This window comes from Triplophysa dalaica, chromosome 9 (assembly GCF_015846415.1).
Source record: "Triplophysa dalaica isolate WHDGS20190420 chromosome 9, ASM1584641v1, whole genome shotgun sequence".
In the NCBI taxonomy this organism is placed as follows: Eukaryota; Metazoa; Chordata; class Actinopteri; order Cypriniformes; family Nemacheilidae; genus Triplophysa; species Triplophysa dalaica.
This window is the reverse complement of record NC_079550.1, coordinates 13,741,952-13,763,828: the sequence shown is the minus strand read 5'-3', so window position 1 is coordinate 13,763,828 and position 21,877 is coordinate 13,741,952. Positions and strand designations below refer to the sequence as shown.

At 39.9% G+C, this 21,877-nt stretch overlaps 1 protein-coding gene across 2 annotated transcripts; it reads left to right on the top strand.

Moving 5' to 3' along the window:
• The first annotated feature begins 79 nt into the window (after nt 1-79).
• Nucleotides 80-21,514, top strand: vps53 (VPS53 subunit of GARP complex). 2 transcript variants are annotated; one of them, XM_056757178.1, is made up of 22 exons: nt 80-251; nt 935-1,015; nt 1,409-1,458; nt 1,548-1,614; nt 5,713-5,799; nt 6,127-6,242; nt 6,345-6,464; nt 10,058-10,136; nt 10,248-10,391; nt 10,477-10,619; nt 11,576-11,717; nt 11,827-11,922; nt 13,288-13,382; nt 14,409-14,651; nt 15,062-15,209; nt 15,296-15,378; nt 15,487-15,565; nt 15,678-15,826; nt 16,473-16,542; nt 16,643-16,780; nt 19,989-20,093; nt 20,180-21,514. In XM_056757178.1, exons 1-22 carry the CDS (start codon nt 165-167, stop codon nt 20,351-20,353), a joined length of 2,496 nt encoding a protein of 831 aa, XP_056613156.1. In that variant the 5' UTR covers nt 80-164; the 3' UTR covers nt 20,354-21,514. The 2 variants fall into 2 exon arrangements, with proteins under 2 accessions (XP_056613156.1, XP_056613155.1); XM_056757177.1 differs by having other exon boundaries at nt 11,824-11,922.
• The last annotated feature ends 363 nt before the right edge of the window (nt 21,515-21,877 follow it).

Below are 21,877 nucleotides of genomic sequence, written 5' to 3'. Positions count from 1 at the left end.
GTGTCACCCAGAGTGTATTTAAAACGTCTGCGAACGCTAGTGTGTCTCCAGTGCGATAGAGGGCGCTAATACATCACGTCCCCTTGCTTATCTTCGCAGGTAAAGAAGCGGTCACGTCATCAGCACAGGAGACAGGAAAATAAAGGCGCTGTTTACCGTCCATAATGATGGAAGATGAGGAATTAGAGTTTGTGGAAGATTTAGAAGCGATATTGCACCTTACCCCAGAAGTGCAGCTGGCTATTGAGCAGGTGAGGCTGTTTGTTGGTTTTGTGTCCATTTGTAATGGTGTCACAGTGAGCGCGCTCAGTCAGCTGTTTCAATCTCTAATGGCCAGTTTAACACACCACGAATGATTTTTTAATGTATTTTCTTGTTAGAATGTAGTATTTTTATGTATTTCGTTGAGTAACATTTGTCAACAAGCTGTTTCAACGAGCATCAGACAGGTAGCTTTGCTATTTTGGAGGGAGGGAGGGAGGGAGGCAGGTGTCAGGAAAATGGTATCAACTTTGGCGCAACAAAACTATACGTTATGTGTTTGTTTATAATATAAATAAACTGAACCACGAAGAAAAATACAATGTGACATATGTGGATATACATTGGTGTTGTTTTGTTGAGCAGTGCCGAACACTAGAAAGATGATATCCTATAACCAATTCTGATCAGTTTGATGGAGACAGGCAGGTGATGCAGAGGGATGTGCAGATTTTTCAATAATCTGTGTCTTCCTCTGCATCTTCAGTCCAGAATTTGATAATTGATACAGTTTCTAATCTTGGTTCATTTGTTTTGGTGCTACCTTAGCTTCACCCAAAGTGGACTATACATATTTATGGCTTAGAGACCTCTGGACCACATTTAAAATATGGCAGCATTAAACCTGCTCTTAATTTTGATGAAGTTATTTATTCTCTATTCAATTTTCCAGGTTTTTCCAAGCCAAGACCCGTTGGATCGAGCTGATTTTAATGCTGTTGAGTACATTAATACCTTGTTTCCAACCGAGCAGGTAATTTTATATTGAAAAATTGGTTTTCCATCTAAAACTGTATAATGAATGTAGTGTGGTGAATTCTGTTTGTGATGTTGAAAGCTCCAGTTTTGTTCCAGGATTGTTCGTATGATTATTCCAGATCATTAGATAATGATGATTCATTTGTCTGTAGGCCACCATAATAAGACCAGTACCCCTTAACCATGTTTCACAAAATAAATATGAAAATTGATTAAAGGTTCTGTAGGGTAGGTCTCAGTCCAAAATATTAATTCAATGTCCAGCTGTTTCTCGACCAGTAGAGAGCGCCATTCTCTTTGTGTATAAAGTAATCACCAATTTTGTGGCTGATGTATTCGAATTGGTATAGAAATATATTTAACATATCTGTTTGATTTTTTTTTATAGTCATTGGCCAATATAGATGACGTGGTTAATAACATACGGCTAAAAATCAGGTACGTTTTTAGACTGTGAAGACTTTGTTTATATAACTGAAGTTAGCAATTTTTATGTTTATTGTTGAATATAATTATTCTTTCTTTAGACGGTTGGATGATAACATCAGGACGGTGGTGAGGGGACAAACTAATGTGGGACAGGATGGCAGACAGGTGAGTCGTTTAATTTTGTTGAAACTTAATAAATCCATCTTAATTCTTTAAAACGTTTAAATGTAAAAAAAATATATATTTTATTATAGATGAATATTTAATTACAAATGCTGGGCCCTTTTTCTATCAGTTTTTATCATTTTTGGTTTGTTGTTTGTTACACGGCAATGACCAATACTTTTAAAACTTATGAAAATATATACATTAATATGTGTTAGTCCATAAATTTAAATAGTTTTCTCTTGTATTCAGCTTTTTGGACGTCTAGGGTTTCAGACTGTAAGCGTTTTAAATACTTGACACAGACCCAGAAGCTATAAAGGATGATTCTTTTGGGTCTCAAGCAGTTTCCTCAAAGTGCTTAAAAAAAATTTACGTAGCAAAATGATTGACGTGGTAAAGGTAGCATTAGTACTTTTGAATTTTCTCCTGAGGTAAACCACCCTCTCTCCACTTCAAATTGACATTCATTTTGAATGCCAACCTGTGCTTCTCTTGCATTTCTCCTCTCTGGATGTGCTGTAACAGCCATTGCATTTCCAGACACAGATGCTGTCTCTTTCTGGAAAAGAAGGCACATTTTACCGTGAATTTCCCTTTTCTCAGTAGCGATTCCATTCCACATTGTGGTTTGGTGTTCTGCTGTTTTTTGGACAAGTTGGAAACCTTGATTCAACACAGATCTGTTCCTAATCAGGACAGCAGGCTGAGGTGAAATGTGACCCTTGATTGTGAGGTAGAGCGGCGAATGCGGCTAAGACCTGCGAGTGGGGTCAGCTGGTCCTGAATTTCACAGAATGCACTTCACATGGAAACTGCTTGTGTCTGAACGTTTTAGCTTTAACATGGGGTCGTGAGTCTCACAGCCCGTAAACTTCAGAGATGTTTCCATGTAGCAGAGGAAAATCCTTTCAGCAGATGCAACTGCTGGAAGGTGTGGATTACACATGTAGCTGGGGTCTAGAAGTAATGGTGGAGACAGAGGGAGTGTACTGGAAAGACACACTGTTGTTTTTTTTTTGTTTAGTCTGTGAAGTATTTATCTGAGAGATGGAGACATCCACGTCTGGAACGGGATCTCTGGGGTGCGCTTGATGACATTTCTAGCTGTGTGGAGGAGTTAGAAGGATGTGTGTGTGTGTGTGAGAGACCTGAGAGTTTTTTTTCAGGTTTCCCATGTGATGCAGAAATTACCAAAGTTAGAATTGGGTATTTCAGTAAGTCTGATCTGAGTCTATGATGTTTGGATGAAGCTGAGGGCCTGATATGCAGATGTTCATGCTGTTTAAAGACCATTGGGCCAAAAACTCTTTGTTTTTGTTATCACCTGCCTGCTATGTATATTCATTCTTGACTGTAATAACTAGCTGTGCTTATCTCTGAAAATACTGAAAATATTTATACTATTAGTATTGTTTAAAAGTTTCACTTGACCGAACTGTTTCTCTTCAGTGTAAAAACCTTTCAGTCTTACGGTCTTTGCTTATGTGTTTAGTAGACAAAAATATAACAGTATAAAAAATATCTATATATATTGACAACTTTGAATAATGAGGAGACATCATCCAATAAGAGCCCAGCATCCCAGGGTGATGCATAAAAAAGGGCTAATAAAAGGTCTAGGGAAAATTACTAGTTCAAATGATGACTTTAGTTCAAATTATTTGGTTAGTCTCTCATTGTGCTTTTCCCTTTGTCTCACTTTGTCATGTCAATGTATATTATTTTCCTTAATGCCTGAAAAAGTTCCATATAAAAACTTTGCCATGTTGTGTTTCGAGATGGAGCATTCAGATGAGAGTTTATAGTTGTCAGGGAGCCAGTTGGAATAAGGATGTCTCATGTAGTTTTTGGCATCTGGAGCTGCTTATTAGGAATGCCGAGAAGGTTCCTCCCCAAGAATGTAGTATAAATATTTAATCTAAACACAGGATGGAAAGTTTACTGCATGTACGGTTTTCTATCAGTCCTTATAGATAGATACTTTGTTTGTATTTGCCTTGGCAGTTATTTTAATCCTTTGCTGCATTGTTGAGTTTTTGAAGCTTCCCAACAGATTTGCTTTAATGCCCAGGATTCACTCCCCAGTCTTATACAAATATTTAATTCATGTTTTATTCATAAAATAGGTAAAGTTTTTGTACACATTTGAAAAAAGTAATATTTGAGATGGGTTTTAATTTTGGTATATGCTTGAAACACTGTGCTACAGGTTTTTGTTTATTTTAATATTTGCAGTGATTATACAATTTTAGGTCATATTAAAATGGGGAAAAAATATCAAAGAGCAACTCCATTACACTTTAATCCATCATGCTGCCCTTCTGAAACCTACTATCTACTTATTTTGCTTGTTTTGCAAATATCTAACCAAAAAGTATTAAAAAGTGCTTGTCTACTTTGACAATACTGTATTTAATAATTTAAAAAGCACTTTTTTTTATTCCAATCCCTAACAAAACAAATATTTGGAGATCTGAGGTTTTGGAAGAATAGCGACGCGTTTATGGTTAAAATATTGATATAAACTCTTAAATCTACATCTTCAAAACCCTTTGAATGCCATCAAATATCATATGCCCTTACAAGAAAAGAAAAAAAAAGAAAATTGGTTGCACAGAGTTTAAAAGGAAACCAGGCTTTTTACTTCAGCACCTCTCTCCCACTCTTAGGACACATTTATATCCAGAATAATCAGTGATAAATAATCAGGAATTGTGCATGTGTGTGTTGACAGCTGTCTACGATTGACATCATAATCATATATCAAACGAGTCTCAGTCCTGTCTGTGCCTTTGATCGACATGATATTCATTCTCAATCTTTCTCAAAGGTCCTACATATTCTTGAATTCACATCAGGGAGATATAGCAGGCATCCCAGCACTCATGTCGTCCAATAGTCTGTGGCCCGCCTAAACCATCTGGGGGAAAAACATCCCTAAACTGCAAATAGAGTCCACATGCGTGGCAGCTGCTCTGCTTCCTGCCAGATCCAAATAAACTCTCACTCTCTCCCATCAAAGAGTATTAGAAGATAAGGAGATCAAGGGACTCTCCTTCCAACAAACCTTCTATCTTCAGAAAATCATCTTCCTCTCTTTTAATGTGGTTCTTTTTTTACTGAAGACTGGTCTTGAGAAGATGCCTCAGATTGAGTCCAATTTATTCAAAATCTAAGCATGACCCTGGAAGGGTCTCACAGTGAAAAATTCTTTCTTAGAAAGAAGTATGCATCATTGTCAACACTGTGTGTGTATGTGAGAGAGAAACTCAGAGAGCGTCTCTGTGTTTTTGAGGAGGCTTGTAAAAGTGGTAAATTCCAGGGGGCAGCTGGTGCCGGCTGTTAGTATTCCATCTGCCTGTGAAAGAAATCGGGTAGAGTCGGCCAAAGTCTCTTCACTCTTCACGCAGCCACGTCTTTCTACATGGATTGGCAGTGGCCAGAGTTCCCACTCATCCCTACAGCTGCAGAAGTACGTCATGGTTGTAATTACGCATTGTCAGAGTCCGAACTCTGGCAGTATGGCTTCAATGGGAGATGTTGGACGTGACTCTGCAGTTGAGCGACCAGGAAGATCATACACAAGTCAGGCCAAGCCATAAACCTTGTGAAGTGGTGCGATCAGGTGGGAAACAAGTGGAAGGGCCAAGAGCACAGCTGCTGCGGTTTTGGCCTTCAAGAATGTAGAGTAAAACGCAGCAAGGGCAGTTAAATCAGGTTATGCGGTTTGGTCCCCACCCTTCTGAAGAACATAGATCTTCCCACTAAAAATAAAACGGGGTCAGGAGGCCAGGCAGGAAGCACGTTCATTAAATCTTCATTTCATTTCAACCTAGGATCCGGCTCGTGTTTTTGTATAAAATATGAGCCCAATTAATAATCGCGTTTGATGTGGCAGATGGATTTGGGTCGAGGGTCTGTTTTTCTATTCAGCTACTTTGAAAGAGATGAATCGAATCCAACGTAAACTCAACTTGATCCAGTGAACTTGAGGTTGCTGATACAGCAGAGTATGAATAACAATGAGCTGACGGCGATCTGTAATGCTGCTGCGGTGGTGTTTGTGTCATTTTAGATCTTTGTCTTCTCTTTCAGGCGCTGGAGGAGGCACAGAAAGCCATCCAGCAACTCTTTGGCAAAATCAAAGACATCAAAGACAAAGCAGAAAAATCAGAGCAAATGGTGAGTAAAAATAAGCCCTGCAGACAGGAACCTAGTCATTTAAGGCCTGAAAGTCGACCCAGAGTAAATAGCTGTTCGCGCCCACCCACCCACCCTAACAGGCAGGGTAACCAAGGCAGAAGAAACTGTGACATCCTGTGGTTTCGTCCACAGCACTCTTTAAGCCCATGGTAATGCATAGGCCATCTGTGAGAGTTATGCAGTGGAGGTCAGAGGAAGGGCAGGGATTGGCTCGCAGCATGAGACGGGGAACAATAGCGATGCTTTGTCCTTTTTCTGATTGTGATGGAGAAACGTGAAAGCATATAAAATGTTGCTTTCCTCCAGGTGAAGGAGATCACACGGGACATCAAGCAATTGGACCATGCAAAGCGTCACCTGACAACTTCTATAACTACCCTGAATCACCTGCACATGCTGGCGGGTGGGGTGGACTCTCTTGAGTATGTGTAGATTAGATGTATCCGCTATTTTTCAGGAATAACTTGTTTTTTTTGGTTAGCAGTAACAGTGCGCTATAAGCTTGTATGATTGCTTGTTTGCAGAGCTATGACTCGAAAGAGGCAGTATGGTGAGGTGGCCAATCTCCTCCAGGGTGTGGTCAATGTGCTCGAGCACTTCCAGAAGTATATGGGCATCCCTCAGATACGCCAGCTGTCAGAGAGGTGAGGATACTCATCCTGTCTAAAAAACACTGTGCTAAAACAAAGTCCTGGCTTAAGCTGAGCCTTGTCTGTGAAACAAAGCCATGGACTCACAAAGTCAGAGACTGCAGTCACATTTAATGCTTCTTACATGCACTATTGGAATTATCACAAATACTAGTCTACAAGACAGAAATTTTGGTCGTATTTACTACTTGGGAATCATAATAGCGGGTCATTAATTTCAAACATGGCAGAAGGGAAACCGATACTGTGTCTGAAGTTTTTTGAATACATTTTGTCTTTTTTTTAACTACTAGGCAACATTGCCTTGTCTTGCTGTTAAAATCTTTCATATTTATTTATATAAATTAGAGAAGCATGATACTAAATTTCTCCAATGATACAGCGATAGCCTATTATTCAGAGTGTTATGTGCCGATACCGATTTTGAAGATTAAATGAACATTTCTGAGTGTTAGTAATTCATATAATGACTTTTAATATTGATACTGGTGATGTTTCTTAACATTTTTTTAAAATGCATAATTTCATTGTATAGTATGAAAATGTGCTTTTACTGACTGGTACGGATTATTGGGCGATATATTGGTGCATCTATAATATAATAACTTTTTGACAAATTCTGTATGTTTAATATACAAATTAAAAATAACATGTATATAACCAAAACTTCAAAATCTGAATCTAGATAAAGATGTGAAACGATAAAGAGGTTGATGATCCCAGTCAGATCACTTCATTTTAGTATCTGAAGGCAACCTTATTCTGTTTACATTTTGACTTGTTCACCATGATTCCCTATTCTTATAACACCAAAGAGCACAATAAACTTGGAAATTTTCAATTTGTGAAGCCTGTTTAGGCAGCATAAGCCTCATATTACTACCAGGTCTGACCGCCAGTCTGTCTCACCTGACCACTTGAGATCATTTAATTCCAGGTATAAACAGGCACTGTTTATATGACTAAAGCCCTGCTGTAATTCAGTGGTTCTGAGGCTCTTTGGATCCTGTTTTTGTTTACAAAAGATGCAGTGCAGGAAGGAAATCTGTTCCACGGTGTCTCTTATTTACTTTTTTCCACTTTGGCCTTTTCTCTCAGCGGAAAGCGACTCTTTGTTTCTGGCTATTCCCAGAGGTGAAGCTCTCTGTAAATGGGTGGTACATTCCCCGTCCCCGGCAGGCTTGAAGACTGGGCCCTTTTCTAAGGAAAAGGCCTGTATGGTTCTGCGCTTCCCACTGCTTGTTTATGTTGGATGCTGCGATAAAGCTTTTGGTTTATAAGCAGATGGCAAGGAAGGGTGTGTTTGATGTGGAAAACAATTCCCCTGATTGTTCCAGTTTCTTAATGTTTATCTGGAAAAGCATGTGTCTGTGCTTGCTTTTTAATGTCTCTGTAGTCAGGATGTAATGAGATTATCTGTGAACTTCATTAGACCTCTGAATGATGCATTTGGAGATCTTGTGGCTCAAGCAAATATAGCGTGTGGCTAAAACAGCATTTTAATGCACCAAAATTCATCAGCACCGCTTTATTTCGGTTTGGCGATAAAAAGGAGTTGATGAGAATGGAGGATTAGACTGTACTGTAAATTAAATAACCCCCCCCTGGGATGTTTTAAGCACACAGTAAGATCCCAAAACAATTGTTCAGGGATGTTGTGATGGCATTATATAATTGGATGTTATTTGTTGACAAATATGGAGAAAAGGGGATGTTTTCATTCTGTACCCGACTGTCCGTAAATAGAGATGTGTGGTTGGTTGAAAGGTGTGGCAGATATGTTTGATCAGGGTCAGCAGCTGAGGGATGTGCTGCGGTTCAGACAGTGTCATGGTGGAGCTGGTTAAGGAACAGACTGGTAGCTGACTGGCAAACGCATGCGTCTCAATCCCTCCCTTCAGTCTCTTTTTCTGTCTTTTTTACTTTGGATGACGCCTGTCTGGTATGTTGAGCCAACAACTGATCCAGAAATGAAAAGAACATCATCTAGTCACGATGCTGTGGTTCATCCAAACTTTGGATGGAGTGCCTTTACTTGGCACTCTAAGCACTTAAAGGCACAGTTTGTAGAAATCGCTGCTAGAGGGCGCACGATCAAAACAAGAACAATTGTGTAGCTTGATGACGCTGTGTAGAAGCGTGGAATGATGGGATATGTTGTCTTCAACTCCACCACTGATGGTACCCCTGATACATCAATCAGACGGGAACGAGAAATCATGTTAGCGGAAGAGGTAAATTAATAAAGTTTTATAAATGTTGCGTTTGATGAAATCATTTTATTTCATTATAATGAATTAGACCAGAGAAATGTAAGGTTCAAAACTAAATTGTAAGTCATAGATGTCACCGTTATTGTCCAATTCGATGGTGTGAGTTTTCAAAACAATAATAGTAAAAGTTATTTTGAATGTACCCACATCATTTGCAATAATGCTAGACGGACCGATGGTACAAACTCATTCCGCATGTGTGTATGACAGTGTAACGCGGTTGCTACGTAAGTTAAGGCGCCGACAAAGGGTAACGTGGATATGACGCCACTGACGAGCGACTAAACGGCCCCGGTCCACTGTCCACTGGTCCACTGGCGATTTTCTCTGTATTTAAAAGCAGTTGGAAACATATGAGATATTGTAAGTACTCAGCTGAAAAAATATATAACATTGGCCTAGTGGTTTTTGGATATTTTACTGCTAAAGGGATGTCTTACAAACCTGTCTTACAAACTGTACCTTTAAGGTCTTTGCACATACATTCCAAAGTTTTCGTATGAGTTTTTTCGTATTTGGATCTCGTTTGTAAGATGTCTCTAAATTGTTAAAAAAGTTCACTCAAAATACTTGACGGATGTGTAAAACGCAGAGAATCGAACCCGGTCCAAATTTTTTTATGACGGACGAAAATATTGGAGGCGGTGTGTGAATGTGATTGACACAACGTGAGGTCGTATCTATATTTTAACGTGCGAAAATTTCGGACGCAATTTTTGGGCTCAATGTGCAAGGGGCAAGTCTCTGATTATTGAGATTTTTTTGTCCCAAGGTGAATTTGGCCTCATTGGTTAGTAGAATTTAATTGGACATCTGTTTTCATACAAGTAGCTGTTACTTCTGTTTCTTTTTTATTTTATTTTAATCTTGGGTGCTGACTTCTCCTATTGAATTCAGTTGTTCTAACCGCCCCTATGATTTTTGGTAGCATTTTATTTCTATCTTGATATTAAATACAATGCATTATGCATGCATTATGATACTCAAATTAGATCTTAAAGGGATAGTTCACCCACAAATGAAAATTCTGTCACCCTCTTGATAGTGAATGGTTACTAACATTCTTTCAAATAAATTCCTTGTTGTTCTGTGGAAGAAAGTCACACAGGTTTGAAATGACAAGAGGGTGAGTAAATGATGACAGAATTTTCATTTTTGGGTGAACTATCACTTGAAACCTGTTATAAGGGGTACCTTAGGGAAAACCTGATAGGACTGCTCTGTGCTTTTATATCCTCAACGGACATCAGGCTATTGCATTCTGAGCCCACCAGGTGTCTAGTAAACAATCTCACCTGTGTGTTTGTCCCTCAGAGTCAAAGCAGCACAGAGCGAACTTGGCACTCAGATTCTTGCTGACTTCGAGGAGGCTTTTCCTGCGCAGGGGTCAAAAGTAAACTGAGAAGTTTTTTTTACTCCATTTCTTATTCCTAACATACATCCATACTCTCTGTTTTAACTGAGGTTCAGATTTAAACGAAACTATTTGGTTTGTTATTTACAGAAATCTGGAGGTCCTAGCATGGTGCTTAGAGATGCCTGCTTGGTAGCGAATGTCCTGGATCCTCGTATTAAGCAGGAGATCATCAAAAAGTTCATAAGACAGCACCTCTCTGAATACTTAGTGCTCTTCCAGGAGAACCAGGATGTGAGTGTGACCTAAAACCTTGTACTCTAACTGTTTCATTTTGTATGCTGAAAGCGTGTTATTTGTTCTGCTTTCCCAAACACAGGTGGCATGGCTTGACAAGATCGATCGGCGCTATGCGTGGATCAAACGTCAGCTAGTGGACTATGAGGAGAAGTACGGGCGCATGTTCCCCGAGGAGTGGTGCATGACAGAACGCATCGCTGTAGAGTTCTGTCATATAACGAGGTACGGCTCCTCGCTCTAAAGGTAACTCACAACATCAGATGTCGGAAAGTACCACAGTGTTTACACAGTCTATGAAGATCCAGGGTGTGAAAATTAGCGTCATACAGCAGTGAGGCTGCGAATTGCAACCAAGGGCTCACTCCACCCCTCTTTTTCAACGGACTATGATGACTCTCATAGGGCAATGATGTCGTCACTTTTTCATTTCTTTGCCAAATTAGACAATTAGTTTAGGGCTACCGTAGAAAAAACATGGCGAAATTCCCTGTAAGTGGATCCGCGGTGAATGTGGATAGAAATAGCTCATTCTAATAAATAATAAAAAACATAACTCCTCTTTATGCACCTCCAAAGACATAGTTATGTTTATAATATTGCATTTCTGTCAATAGATCCTCAAAAAATTACTCCACCTTTAAATTTGCATTTGCATTTATTAGTTTACTACAAAGACTTCAGAACAAAATGTATCTAGACCTTACATAACACACACGTATGGGGTAGTTTGGCAAAACACCGAACTGTGCTGGTTGCTGTGCATGTCTAGAATTTCAGTAGCAGTCTGAAGTATGCTGTACGTGTGTGTTTTCAGTCAGAGTCCTCTCAAGAGAGTCATTACAAAACCCTCAGTGTTTGGAAAGAACGCTTTATGTCCATTGTAATCTGATCTTAAATATTACTCCTTTTGACAAATCTTTATGTAAGAGCTGATATGCTGCAACACCATCTTTAGCTTTTTTCTGTCTATTTTGTTCTCGCAACATGGGACTTTTTTAAGATGACTGTAATCGGATCTGTCCTGTGAAAACAACAGTGATCCACTGTGGTCTCGTTTGACAACCAAACCAGGCATCTGCACATGCTGGCCTATAAAAGCAATGACCTGAAGCCCCTGTCCTACTTGGCACGTTATGTTTCGCTCACTACCGTTCTTCTTTTTTTTGTTTGCTCATCAGAACCGAACTGGCCAAGCTGATGCGAACCCGCGCCAGGGAGATCGAGGTCAAACTTTTGCTCTTTGCTATTCAGAGGACCACCAATTTTGAGGGACTGCTGGCTAAGCGGTTTTCAGGCTGCACCTTGAACGATGGGCCTGGGGTGAGACCAGTTTTGGCAAACACAAAAGTCTTACTGGGCCGTGAATGCACTGGTACTCTGAGTTGTTCTGTTTTGACTGTTGTTTGATGTTTTTATGCGTTTTCAGCAGAAAAAAACAGAGACTCCTCTAGAACCTACAAACCCCTTTCTGGAGGACGAGTCTGGTGAGGAGAACGTATCAGAAAAAGATGAAGATTTGGACAGGGTAAGCTGAAATATGCGAAATAGTTTATGCCAGTACCGATGAAATTTCACAATTCAAACACTTGTACCGGTATGTTTGACATCTTTAGTCAGGAATTTAATTTCACCATTTACTTCTGCAATAGATTTGCAGTATAGGACACTCTGACCCCATTTGTCCCATACAGTATGCAGTTTACCCCACCCATTGTTTAATATTGCTTTTGGTACCATTCCAGCATGCAATTTACATTTCTTTCTGATGTGCTTTAATTTGACTTACACTTGAACTCGGGCCTCGGTCAGACGCATTTTCTCTAATTGATGTGTTATGAAAACATTACAGATTCCATGTGCTTGGAAAATGTGTTTATCACGTTAACTCTTAAACCCTATGAGGCGGTTTCCCAGACAGGGCTGAATGCTAGTACCAGACTAACTTAAATGTTAGAGATGCCTTAATAGAAAATAACTTGCACTGACTTATCTTAAAATATATCAGTGCGATTGTTTTGTCTCAGGATTCCCACCAGTAATGTGTTTCGTAAAGTATGTTTTTAAAAACAACATAAAGGGATAGTTCAGCCCTAAAACTACAATTTGCTGTTATTTACTCACCCTCAGGCCATCTGAGATGTAGGTGACATTTGTTCTTGAGTAGAACCATAAAGAAGATTGTTTGTTTGGTAAATTCACAGCCCTCTCCGCTTCATATAATGAGAGTCTATGGGGTCCACCTGTCTAAGAGTTCCAAAAGCACATAATTCCAAAACACGTTTTGTGAAGTAACTTTGTTGCGATTGTGTGCAGAGGCTGCACATTATGGCTATTATTATTAAAAACGACGTTCAGTTTTATGAAAATATCAAACGATTAACTTCCCGAAACGTCATCATGTCGCCCGGAACCTGCTTTTTGGAAGTATGTGCTTTAGGAACTCTTAGACCCCATAGTCTCCCATTATATGAAACAGAGAGGGCTGCGGATTTACCAAATAATCTTCTTTATGGTTTTATCAAGAAAAAATGTCACCTACATCTCGGTTTGTCTGAGGGTGAGTAAATAAACCGCAAATTTTAGTTTTTGGCTGAACTATTCCTTTAAATATCCTAATTTAACCAAGGCGTAGTCCTATTTTAAAATAACCCCTAATATAACCGCTCCTATATGTTTGATTCTGACTTAGCTCTTACATTTATTACATGGAGATTGTGTTCTTTTATCTTAAAATTGCCTCAGGTTTTGTAGGAACATTTCTGACGCTTCGGGTTTGTGAGAAGTTGTGATAATGTTGACATGTTTTTGCAACAGAATTTACCCCCTTGTGCTGGGATCATATATAAAAGAACCTGTAAAGAAATTCTGAATAATGTTTTGATGTTCACAGCCAAAGAAGCCCAAAGCTCCAGACAACCCCTTCCATGGCATCGTTTCCAAATGCTTTGAGCCTCACCTTTACGTTTACATCGAATCGCAGGACAAGTGAGTGAAATCGTCTGTATGCAGTTTTGCCTGAATGATACAATATGTCTTCAAATGCAGCCTCTTTGGAAAGATTTTGGAGCAAATCCAGGTAGTAGCCCATTCATTTGAAGCTAACCTCGTTGCTAAACAGATTTAATATATCTCTAGTGTCCTTCGTGGGTCCTCTTTAGATACTCGGGGGATAGTGATGCTCCGATACGCTTGAGTTGTGAGCTTCCCTTTCCTGTGCCCCCTTTGTAGCAGTTCCCTTGTATCTTTCCGCCGCAACTGAGGCAGCAACAGATCCCATAAGCTGTTAAGCACAGATGTTTCAGACAACCTGACAAGGACCACATTCTTTACACATCTTTCTTTTTTATTTGCTGTCTTTCTTTACTTCCTCTTTCGTTTCTCTCTCTCCTCACCCAAGGCTTCCCCAAGTAAAGAGCTTCTTGTGTAGGCCTCTCTCTGGCCCGTGTAATGCCCTGTTGGCACTGTCTAAAGCAAAATGACCTTTCCGTTAACAATGAATTGCTTTATACCACTCCAGACTGACCTGTCTGGCATGAAAGTGTCCTCATTCTTCTCTTGGAGTTAGTGTCTTATTACACAGTGCAGAAAGAGAAAGGCCATTTACTGTGATTTTACAATATATCAACTGTATACAGCAAGTTTGAGATTTCGGTATGATTTAGTTGTCTGGTAGTTGATTTTGTTACATGTATAACTGTATTGATATGATATGATATGATATGATATGATATGATATGTTATTAGTGAAATGGTGATATACAACCACTGAGAGTAAGTCTTTTAATGTGTACACTGTAGCATTGGGCCAATGTACACTCAAAATCCAAACCTAAAATGAGCTGAGAATAAAACTGGGCACAGCACCAAAGTCTCATCTTGATAAAAAAGAAAGGAGTTAAGGATCACAATAAATCAAAGTTTTGAATAACTATACAAATATCAATGTAATATCATGTCTCTGATGTTCTCACCCCAGTAGACAATCGCTAATGGTTCCGTTCCTTGTCCTAGGAATCTTGGAGAGCTCATCGACCGCTTTGTCAGTGATTTCCGGACACAGGGTCCACCTAAATCGGGCACAGATGAGGCTGGTGCCGTTCTTCCCAGCTGTGCTGATCTCTTCGTGTACTACAAAAAGTGCATGGTCCAGTGTTCTCAACTGAGCACCGGAGAACCCATGATCGCTCTTACCACAATCTTCCAGAAGTATCTGCGCGAGTACGCCTGGAAGATCCTCTCCGGGAACCTACCCAAGTGAGTCGAGCCCAGCGGCGGGTCACCTGACCATGTTTCGCCAAACTTTTTTCCTTTTCCTTCCTTTGTTATGGTTCGCTTTTTGATCCTCCCAAAAACTTGTTTTTGTATCTGGGATGTTAATGCTGGGGAGGAGACGGAGTGGTCGTCTCTGTGTGGTCGCATATGTGGAGTTTCTCTGTGTCACTGTTCAAAGAAAGAACAATCCCCACCCGTTGCCTAGTGTGGTTTACTCAGTATTGTCTTTGGGAGTTTAAAAAGGGGGGATTTGTTTAGAAAAAGTTGTCTTGTGGTTTCCATGCAGTCTTTCTTGTGTTTCTTTCAGTAGGGAGGGTGGTGAAGAGGCGGAGGGGTGGTTGGGGTGCTTTGGTAACCATGTTTGTGTGTGTTTGATACATGTTTGCATGCAGAAACAGTACCAATAGTGGTGGTCTGACCATCAGCAGCTTGCTTAAGGAGAAAGAAGGCTCAGAAGTGGCCAAGTTTACCACAGAAGAGCTCTGTCTCATCTGCAGCATCCTCAGCACAGCCGAATACTGCCTGGCCACCACACAGCAGGTCCTCGCCAAGACGCACATGCCTCACATTTACAAATAAACCCTGAAGTTGGGTGTTCTCGCTAAAGTTGTGTGTTTGGTCTGCAGCTGGAGGAGAAACTCAAAGAGAAAGTGGACAAATCTCTGATGGAGAGAATCAACCTAACTGGGGAGATGGACACTTTTAGCACGTAAATACCAGACGCACCTTTAGCGTGAACTAATGTGATCCCGAAGGAAATTAGTTTAAGACCGGTCCGTCTGTTTGTAATTTTCCCATGACTCTCTTTGTTTGGCAGGGTTATTTCCAATAGTATCCAGCTCTTGGTTCAGGACCTGGATGCTGCGTGTGATCCAGCCCTCACGGCTATGAGCAAGGTAGCCTTCTACCACTTCAGAACCGCCTACTTTCAGAAAGCTCTGCTTGCTTAAAAATGTGACTTTTAATGTATGTGGCTTTAAACTCAGGTTGTTGTGTATGTTTGTGCAGATGCCGTGGCAGAGCGTGGAACATGTGGGAGACCAAAGCCCTTATGTGACCTCTGTGATCATGCACATCAAACAGAACGTGCCCATCATCAGAGACAACCTGGCCTCCACACGCAAATACTTCACCCAGTTCTGCATTAAGTTCACCAAGTCAGTACCGCCGCAAAAAAACGCAGAAAAATCGACAGCACAAAATGTTATAGAACATATCATAAAATACTGTATGAAGGTGACACCTTTTATGTGTATATGAATGTGTAAACCGAGTTAGCATTTTTTTTATTTAAAAGGGAAAAAAATGGGTTTTTGTTTATAATACATGTGTGCTCTGTGTATTTATATGCAAACACATATAAATGGACATGGTCAGAAACAATACCCAGGTAGGCCATGGCATTTAAACAATGCCCAATTGGCACTAAGGGGCCTAAAGTGTGCCAAGAAAACATCCCCCACACCATTACACCACCACCATAATTGCATTAATGAGAAATTGAACAGGTGTTCCAAATAATCCTATAGGTGAGTGTATATATTGTATATACAGTATATATATATTTATGTATGTATATATAAATATAAATACACAAACATACATATATTTAGTAAAATATAAATATAATTTAAGATATCTCTCACTCTATGTATATCTGCAATTAATTGATTTGACAAAACTTTTTAAAACCCACGTTTTTAAAGACTTGCCTTTCTTTATAGTCGAAGACCTTTTACATGTCTTTTCTGTAATTATTTTTCTAATTAAAACCCTGCTTTTATATTTATACATTTATTTTAGCTCCTTCATTCCAAAGTTCATCAACCACCTATTCAGGTGCAAACCCATCAGCATGGTTGGAGCAGAGCAGGTAGGTGGAGATTTAACCTGGTGGTGTTAATGTTTGGAAAAGGTCTTTTACCCTATTACAATTCATATTTAATATTAATCTGTCCTTTTTCTCTGAACAGCTTCTACTGGACACTCATTCACTCAAGACTGTTTTGCTAGACCTTCCTTCCATCGGCTCTCAGGTGGTCCGTAAAGCCCCGGCGAGCTACACCAAAATAGTGGTTAAAGGAATGACTCGGGCGGAGATGATCCTCAAGGTGGGAACCTCATGTGCATTTACGGCCCGTAAACATTCGGGAATTCACTCGGATTCTATTTTGACCAGGTTTCCCCGTCGAGAAGTTCAATACAAGAAGTCCTTAATGATCATTTGCTCATAAAGCTCTGCATGGTGCTGCGCACAGTTGGAGTTATTTACCAAGCTGTGCGCGTCTGATTTAATGAGGTTTCTCAGAGAGACAGGAAATGCTCGCATGCCTTGGCTTTCCAGCCTGAAGCTTTAGCAGAGGGTGGAGTGCTTACAGACATCTTTTTATATATATATATATATGCATATAGACTAAAACTGGCATTTTTGTAGCTTTTTCCCAATATCCTGGTCTTATTCAAAGTTTCTTGCACCTTAAAAATAAATAATAATTTCTTCCATTTCATCTTACCTTTAAGACTTCTAGATGACCACACGCTAGTCTAGAAGGACTTAGTTGTTACATTGTGAATAGAGTCTGCATAGTTTATACAGTAACATCCTTAAACTAAAAAGGATTGTTTTTGTTTTATGCTCCTTTTAAAGGCACAGTTCACCCCAAAAAATCTGTCATCATTTACTCACCCTCGAGATGTTCCAAGTTTGTTCAAAGACTATTTAGTTTGATCACATTTATAAACGACAGCTACAACTATCCGATTATTTCCAACTAACAGTCGAGCTCCTGAAGGCATACAGGGGATGCGGAACTAAAGCACGACCACACAATACATCATTGCATTATCCCTGCATAAGTTTTGATTCACTATAATTTTGTGTTGATTACATTACATAAATATAACCAACGGTTATATTTCATTCATCACCGAAATGCCATGAAAAGAACAAATACCAAAGAACTTCAGTAATGAATGAACCATATTGATTGGTATGCTCTTTCTCTCGCTGTTTAATGTGTGGGCGTGCTTGTCCGGGACAATGATCCAATAAGGAACTAAGAACCCTTGTTCTGAAACAGAAATTCATGTTTGAAAAAAACTTTCCGAAAACTGTACGAACCCGGGCAGAGTGTATCGAGCACATAAATCTCGTTTTTTTTCACCTTGTTAAACATGAGAAGACAGCACATTTAACAGTGAGAAGAAGTCAGAATGCATGATTAAAACAATAAGCCCCAGAAAGCAGTGGGTTGAGTGCACTTTATAACAGCTAAGGATGTTGTGGCACAACGCGATTCCATGTGCACAGCAATGTTTCATAAAATAATGTAAATAAAGTGATATTTAGGCTAAGTTATGTGGTCAGCTGTTATAAATCGGTGTATTTTATAAGGGCTTAGAGCTCTGCTCAGCCAATCAGAATCAAGGACCAGAACTGACCATTTTATAAATAGCATTTAACCCCACCTTTAAGAACAACTCGAGGGTGAGATAATGAAGACAGAATCTTTGGGGGGGTGAATTGTCCCTTTAATATTATTACTAGACGGAGGGTAAGCAGTGTGGAATGCCGGAAAAAATGCCATGTGCCTCTGTGAATCTTCCTCTCCATGATCACCAGACCCACCTTCGTCCTCCGTCTCCAGCCCTACCCATGATCCTCATACTTTTATAACTCTCTCCAGGGCTTTCCTGCTTCTGGTCTTTTAACTGCCTGGAATTCATCCTTAATCCACCTAATGTTCAAACCGGGATCAGTTCTAATTATGCAAGATCATGCAAGGACCATTTCAAACTAACAAACACGCAAGAGCCAGTCATTTTCACCTCATGAGACGGAGACCTGATTTATTAGTAAGGTAATGCAATGTTGAGTCACAGTATGTGGTCTCTTGATTAGAGCTTTTGTTGAAGTTATCACAACAACACCAGCTAAGTATGACAAACACGGCTGACGTGTGTATATGAGCACATGACCAGTGAACTAAAATGTGTTTACATGCCTTCCCTTTATTTTTGACACAAACCCGCCCTTGATCCTGACCTTGGTCTTCAAAATCTGGTTTGCATTAAATAAGCTTTGTAGGGCTCCAGGTGCCTCCCAAGTAATTACTTCCAACTTCATCAGCATTTAACTTCGTAGTTTTTGGTGGAGCGCTTCAGAGAAGAAGAACGTTATTTTGTAAAGGCGTAAAGGGTTCTGATACCATGCGCTAAGTGGTGGTTATATTTGGAACAATATCATAGTTGTTTACAGCATCAGTCTCGCCGTGTCACCATTTGTTCTTAATCCTTGTTGAGTTACATGAGCGAAGCGCCACACCGTTTATGGGTGAAATGTGAACTTCATTGCTGGTGGTGGATTGGTTGTCCACATGATGCTCATTACTGGGTAAACATGGAGCTTAATCTGTTAAAGATGTCTTCATTTTTTCATGTCTTCTCTTTGCTGGGAATGGGTTCCTGGCCATATTAAGGCCCAAACCTCAGAGAGATGTGAAGCTGGAAGATGTAGTGCTAGCCAAGCATGCTCCTGCCTATGAAACGTGGCTGTTTTCCACACTCTCTTTTGCCTGTCTTAACCCCCCCATTGTGGCTCTTTTTGGAAATGAACGGAAAGACAGACATTCTCCCCCTCCTCTCGTTTTCATTTGGTCTTTCTCTCTCTCTGTCTCTCTCTCTCTATTCTCTCCTTCTCATTTACGAGGTAGCTACAACAAGCCTCCTCAAGGTTTTTTCTGGACCGCCTCCAGGACAGTCGCTAAATAAATCATTCTGTGGTAAGGAAGGAACGTGCAGAATCCAAAACCATCCGAAGTGTTCCGTGTCCCTCTTCGTTTTGGCCCTTATATATCCCGGCCCCTTTTGCCTTCAGGTATTGAGGGGATAATAGGTACTGTATGAAAGGATGCCAGTTCAGATGCTTTTTTCTCCCCGCCGTATCTGTCAGCCATGTGTTCCTCTGCCCTGTTGCAAATCTAAATAGTCACAAACTCTCCAGTTAAACTTTTTTCTCCCGCCCTTGGAGCAGAACAAAACCGATTCACAGCGCAGGCCTGTAGCCTATTTAACCTCTTTTTACTGCTCATTTGAGACACTCATTATAGCGCCCCCCAAAAATTACCGGTGAGGCTAATTCAGATTCATTCAAGTGTGGCGTAATTGCGCTGTTAAATGCGGGCCCTAAATAGATACTTCAGCTTTGGGTCTTTGTTTGGTGCTGTTCCTCAGTGGGGATCATGTGGGAATGTTTAGATGCTGGGACATTTCCGAGAGACCAGCTCTAGATTAACTGACTTATTTCTCTCCACCTCTCAGGTGGTCATGGCCCCTCATGAGCCATCAGTGGTCTTCGTGGACAACTACATCAAACTCCTTGCTGACAGTAATCCGGAGACTTTCCAGAAGATTCTCGATATGAAGGTGAGTCTGGTTGACATCTCCTTTCAGAGTTGTAAAAGAAGGACCCTAATAAAAAAAATCTAATATTTTACTGTATTTATCTATAGGGGCTGAAGCGGAGCGAGCAGAGCTCCATGCTGGATCTTTTCAGACAGAGGTTGCCCACTCCCCCCTCCGGACCAGACGGTGGCCCATCACTGTCCTTCAGTACCCCTACTCCTGAACAAGAATCATCCCGCATCCGGAAACTGGAAAAGCTCATTAAAAAAAGAATTCAATAAGTCAGCTTGAGCTTTATTACAATCTGTATATTAACAAAAGCTTTATTTCCGGTGTCAACACTTTCAGGCTGAATGTGTTTACACTTTATTGTGCTATTAATGAGGTGTAAATATTGTTTCATTTTTTTGTATTTATGTTCTCTTATAAATACTCATTGTCCAGTCATTGACATTAAGGTTTTCTTGCGTTACTGTGAGCCTCCAAGGCTCAACATAATGAAATTTCCTACAGTATAACAGTGGCATATTACTGGCGTGAATGAGTCATTTCTCGTTTTTTTCCTTTGTTTTACAACACTAAAATCTATAACTCTCACAATGTGTCATTAATCTTGCACATTGGTCTTGTAATATGTTTAAATCAAAAACAAAGGGCATTGTGTCCCAAAGAAGCAACCTGCTGCTATTCTGGCACAAAGTCTTCTGAAGTAGGATTTCCAATATCAAAATGATTTAAAGCCAATGTTTTAGATTTGTCCTCTCACTATAGCAGTAAATGACTAGGTGCATATGGAGTGTAGGAGTTGGTGGGCAATTGAGCGGGGATTCACATGTGACAAGGTATCTATGTTAGAGACTTAACACCAAAGGAGCTTGGGATTTCCTGTCTCCTGCTGAAATGACAAACCAGTTGTTTTGGCTTTTAAAATACTTTCCCATGTTCCTCATGTCTTCGTAGATGTTACAACAATACTGGAGCTGTAATGAAGAAAAATGTACCCCTTGCGCTTTCCCTTGGCAGAGATATTTCACTGAGAACAATAACTGTAGTTCAGGAGATTATCGGAAAGTATAAGTGAGCACATTATTTTCTTTTTAAGTAAAGAAGTGTTTGCTTTTGTCAATTTATTATGTAGTCCTCATAATAACATATTATTTTAATGAACGCTGGAATCAGTAGTTTTACTGTACTTTTGCTTACTGTAGTTTTCATTGATCTCATTGATCGTGTGCTTTTTAAAAACAGAACATGACGTGTACAATGAATGTATGGTTCATATCTTATTAATGTTGGGTTAGTGCGATTTCATGTGCAATGTTTCTTGCTATGATTAATATGATTAATATCTTGAAATGCTAACATTCCCGCCTTCTATAAGTACTCAAGTCTTTTTAATACCACTGCAAAATCTTGTCAATAAAAATCAGTTGTGTCATGGAGTGCGTGTTAACAAAACGATGTTTTGAGTTAATTCATTTCCAATTGTTGAGGGATGGATGCATATTTTAATGGTTTTATAGCAACAGTAACAACCCAGTAGACCTCAGCAAAGAATCAACTGTTGAGTACCATATACAATAAAATACAAATCCATATTAATAAACAATAATAATTAGATTGACCAAACTCAGGCCCACGCATCTGATAAACCTCTGGTTTTACTGACGGATTTTGAACTTGATTAAACGTTGATATATTAAGGCAGTGCGCGCTTTTGACCTTCTCTAATTGCTCCTCCAATCAGCAGCAGGAGGCAGGTTTGGAGGCGTTCCCTTTTCGCGGTCGCTTGTAAACAATGAGCG

Bases quoted from the DNA above. Each gene is read 5' to 3' on its own strand.
- vps53 (XM_056757177.1), top strand. From the start codon at position 165: ATGATGGAAGATGAGGAATTAGAGTTTGTGGAAGATTTAGAAGCGATA. The intron at 10,137-10,247 runs GTAAACTGAGAA...TGTTATTTACAG, and splicing joins TTCCTGCGCAGGGGTCAAAA to AAATCTGGAGGTCCTAGCAT. The intron at 10,392-10,476 runs GTGAGTGTGACC...TCCCAAACACAG, and splicing joins TCTTCCAGGAGAACCAGGAT to GTGGCATGGCTTGACAAGAT.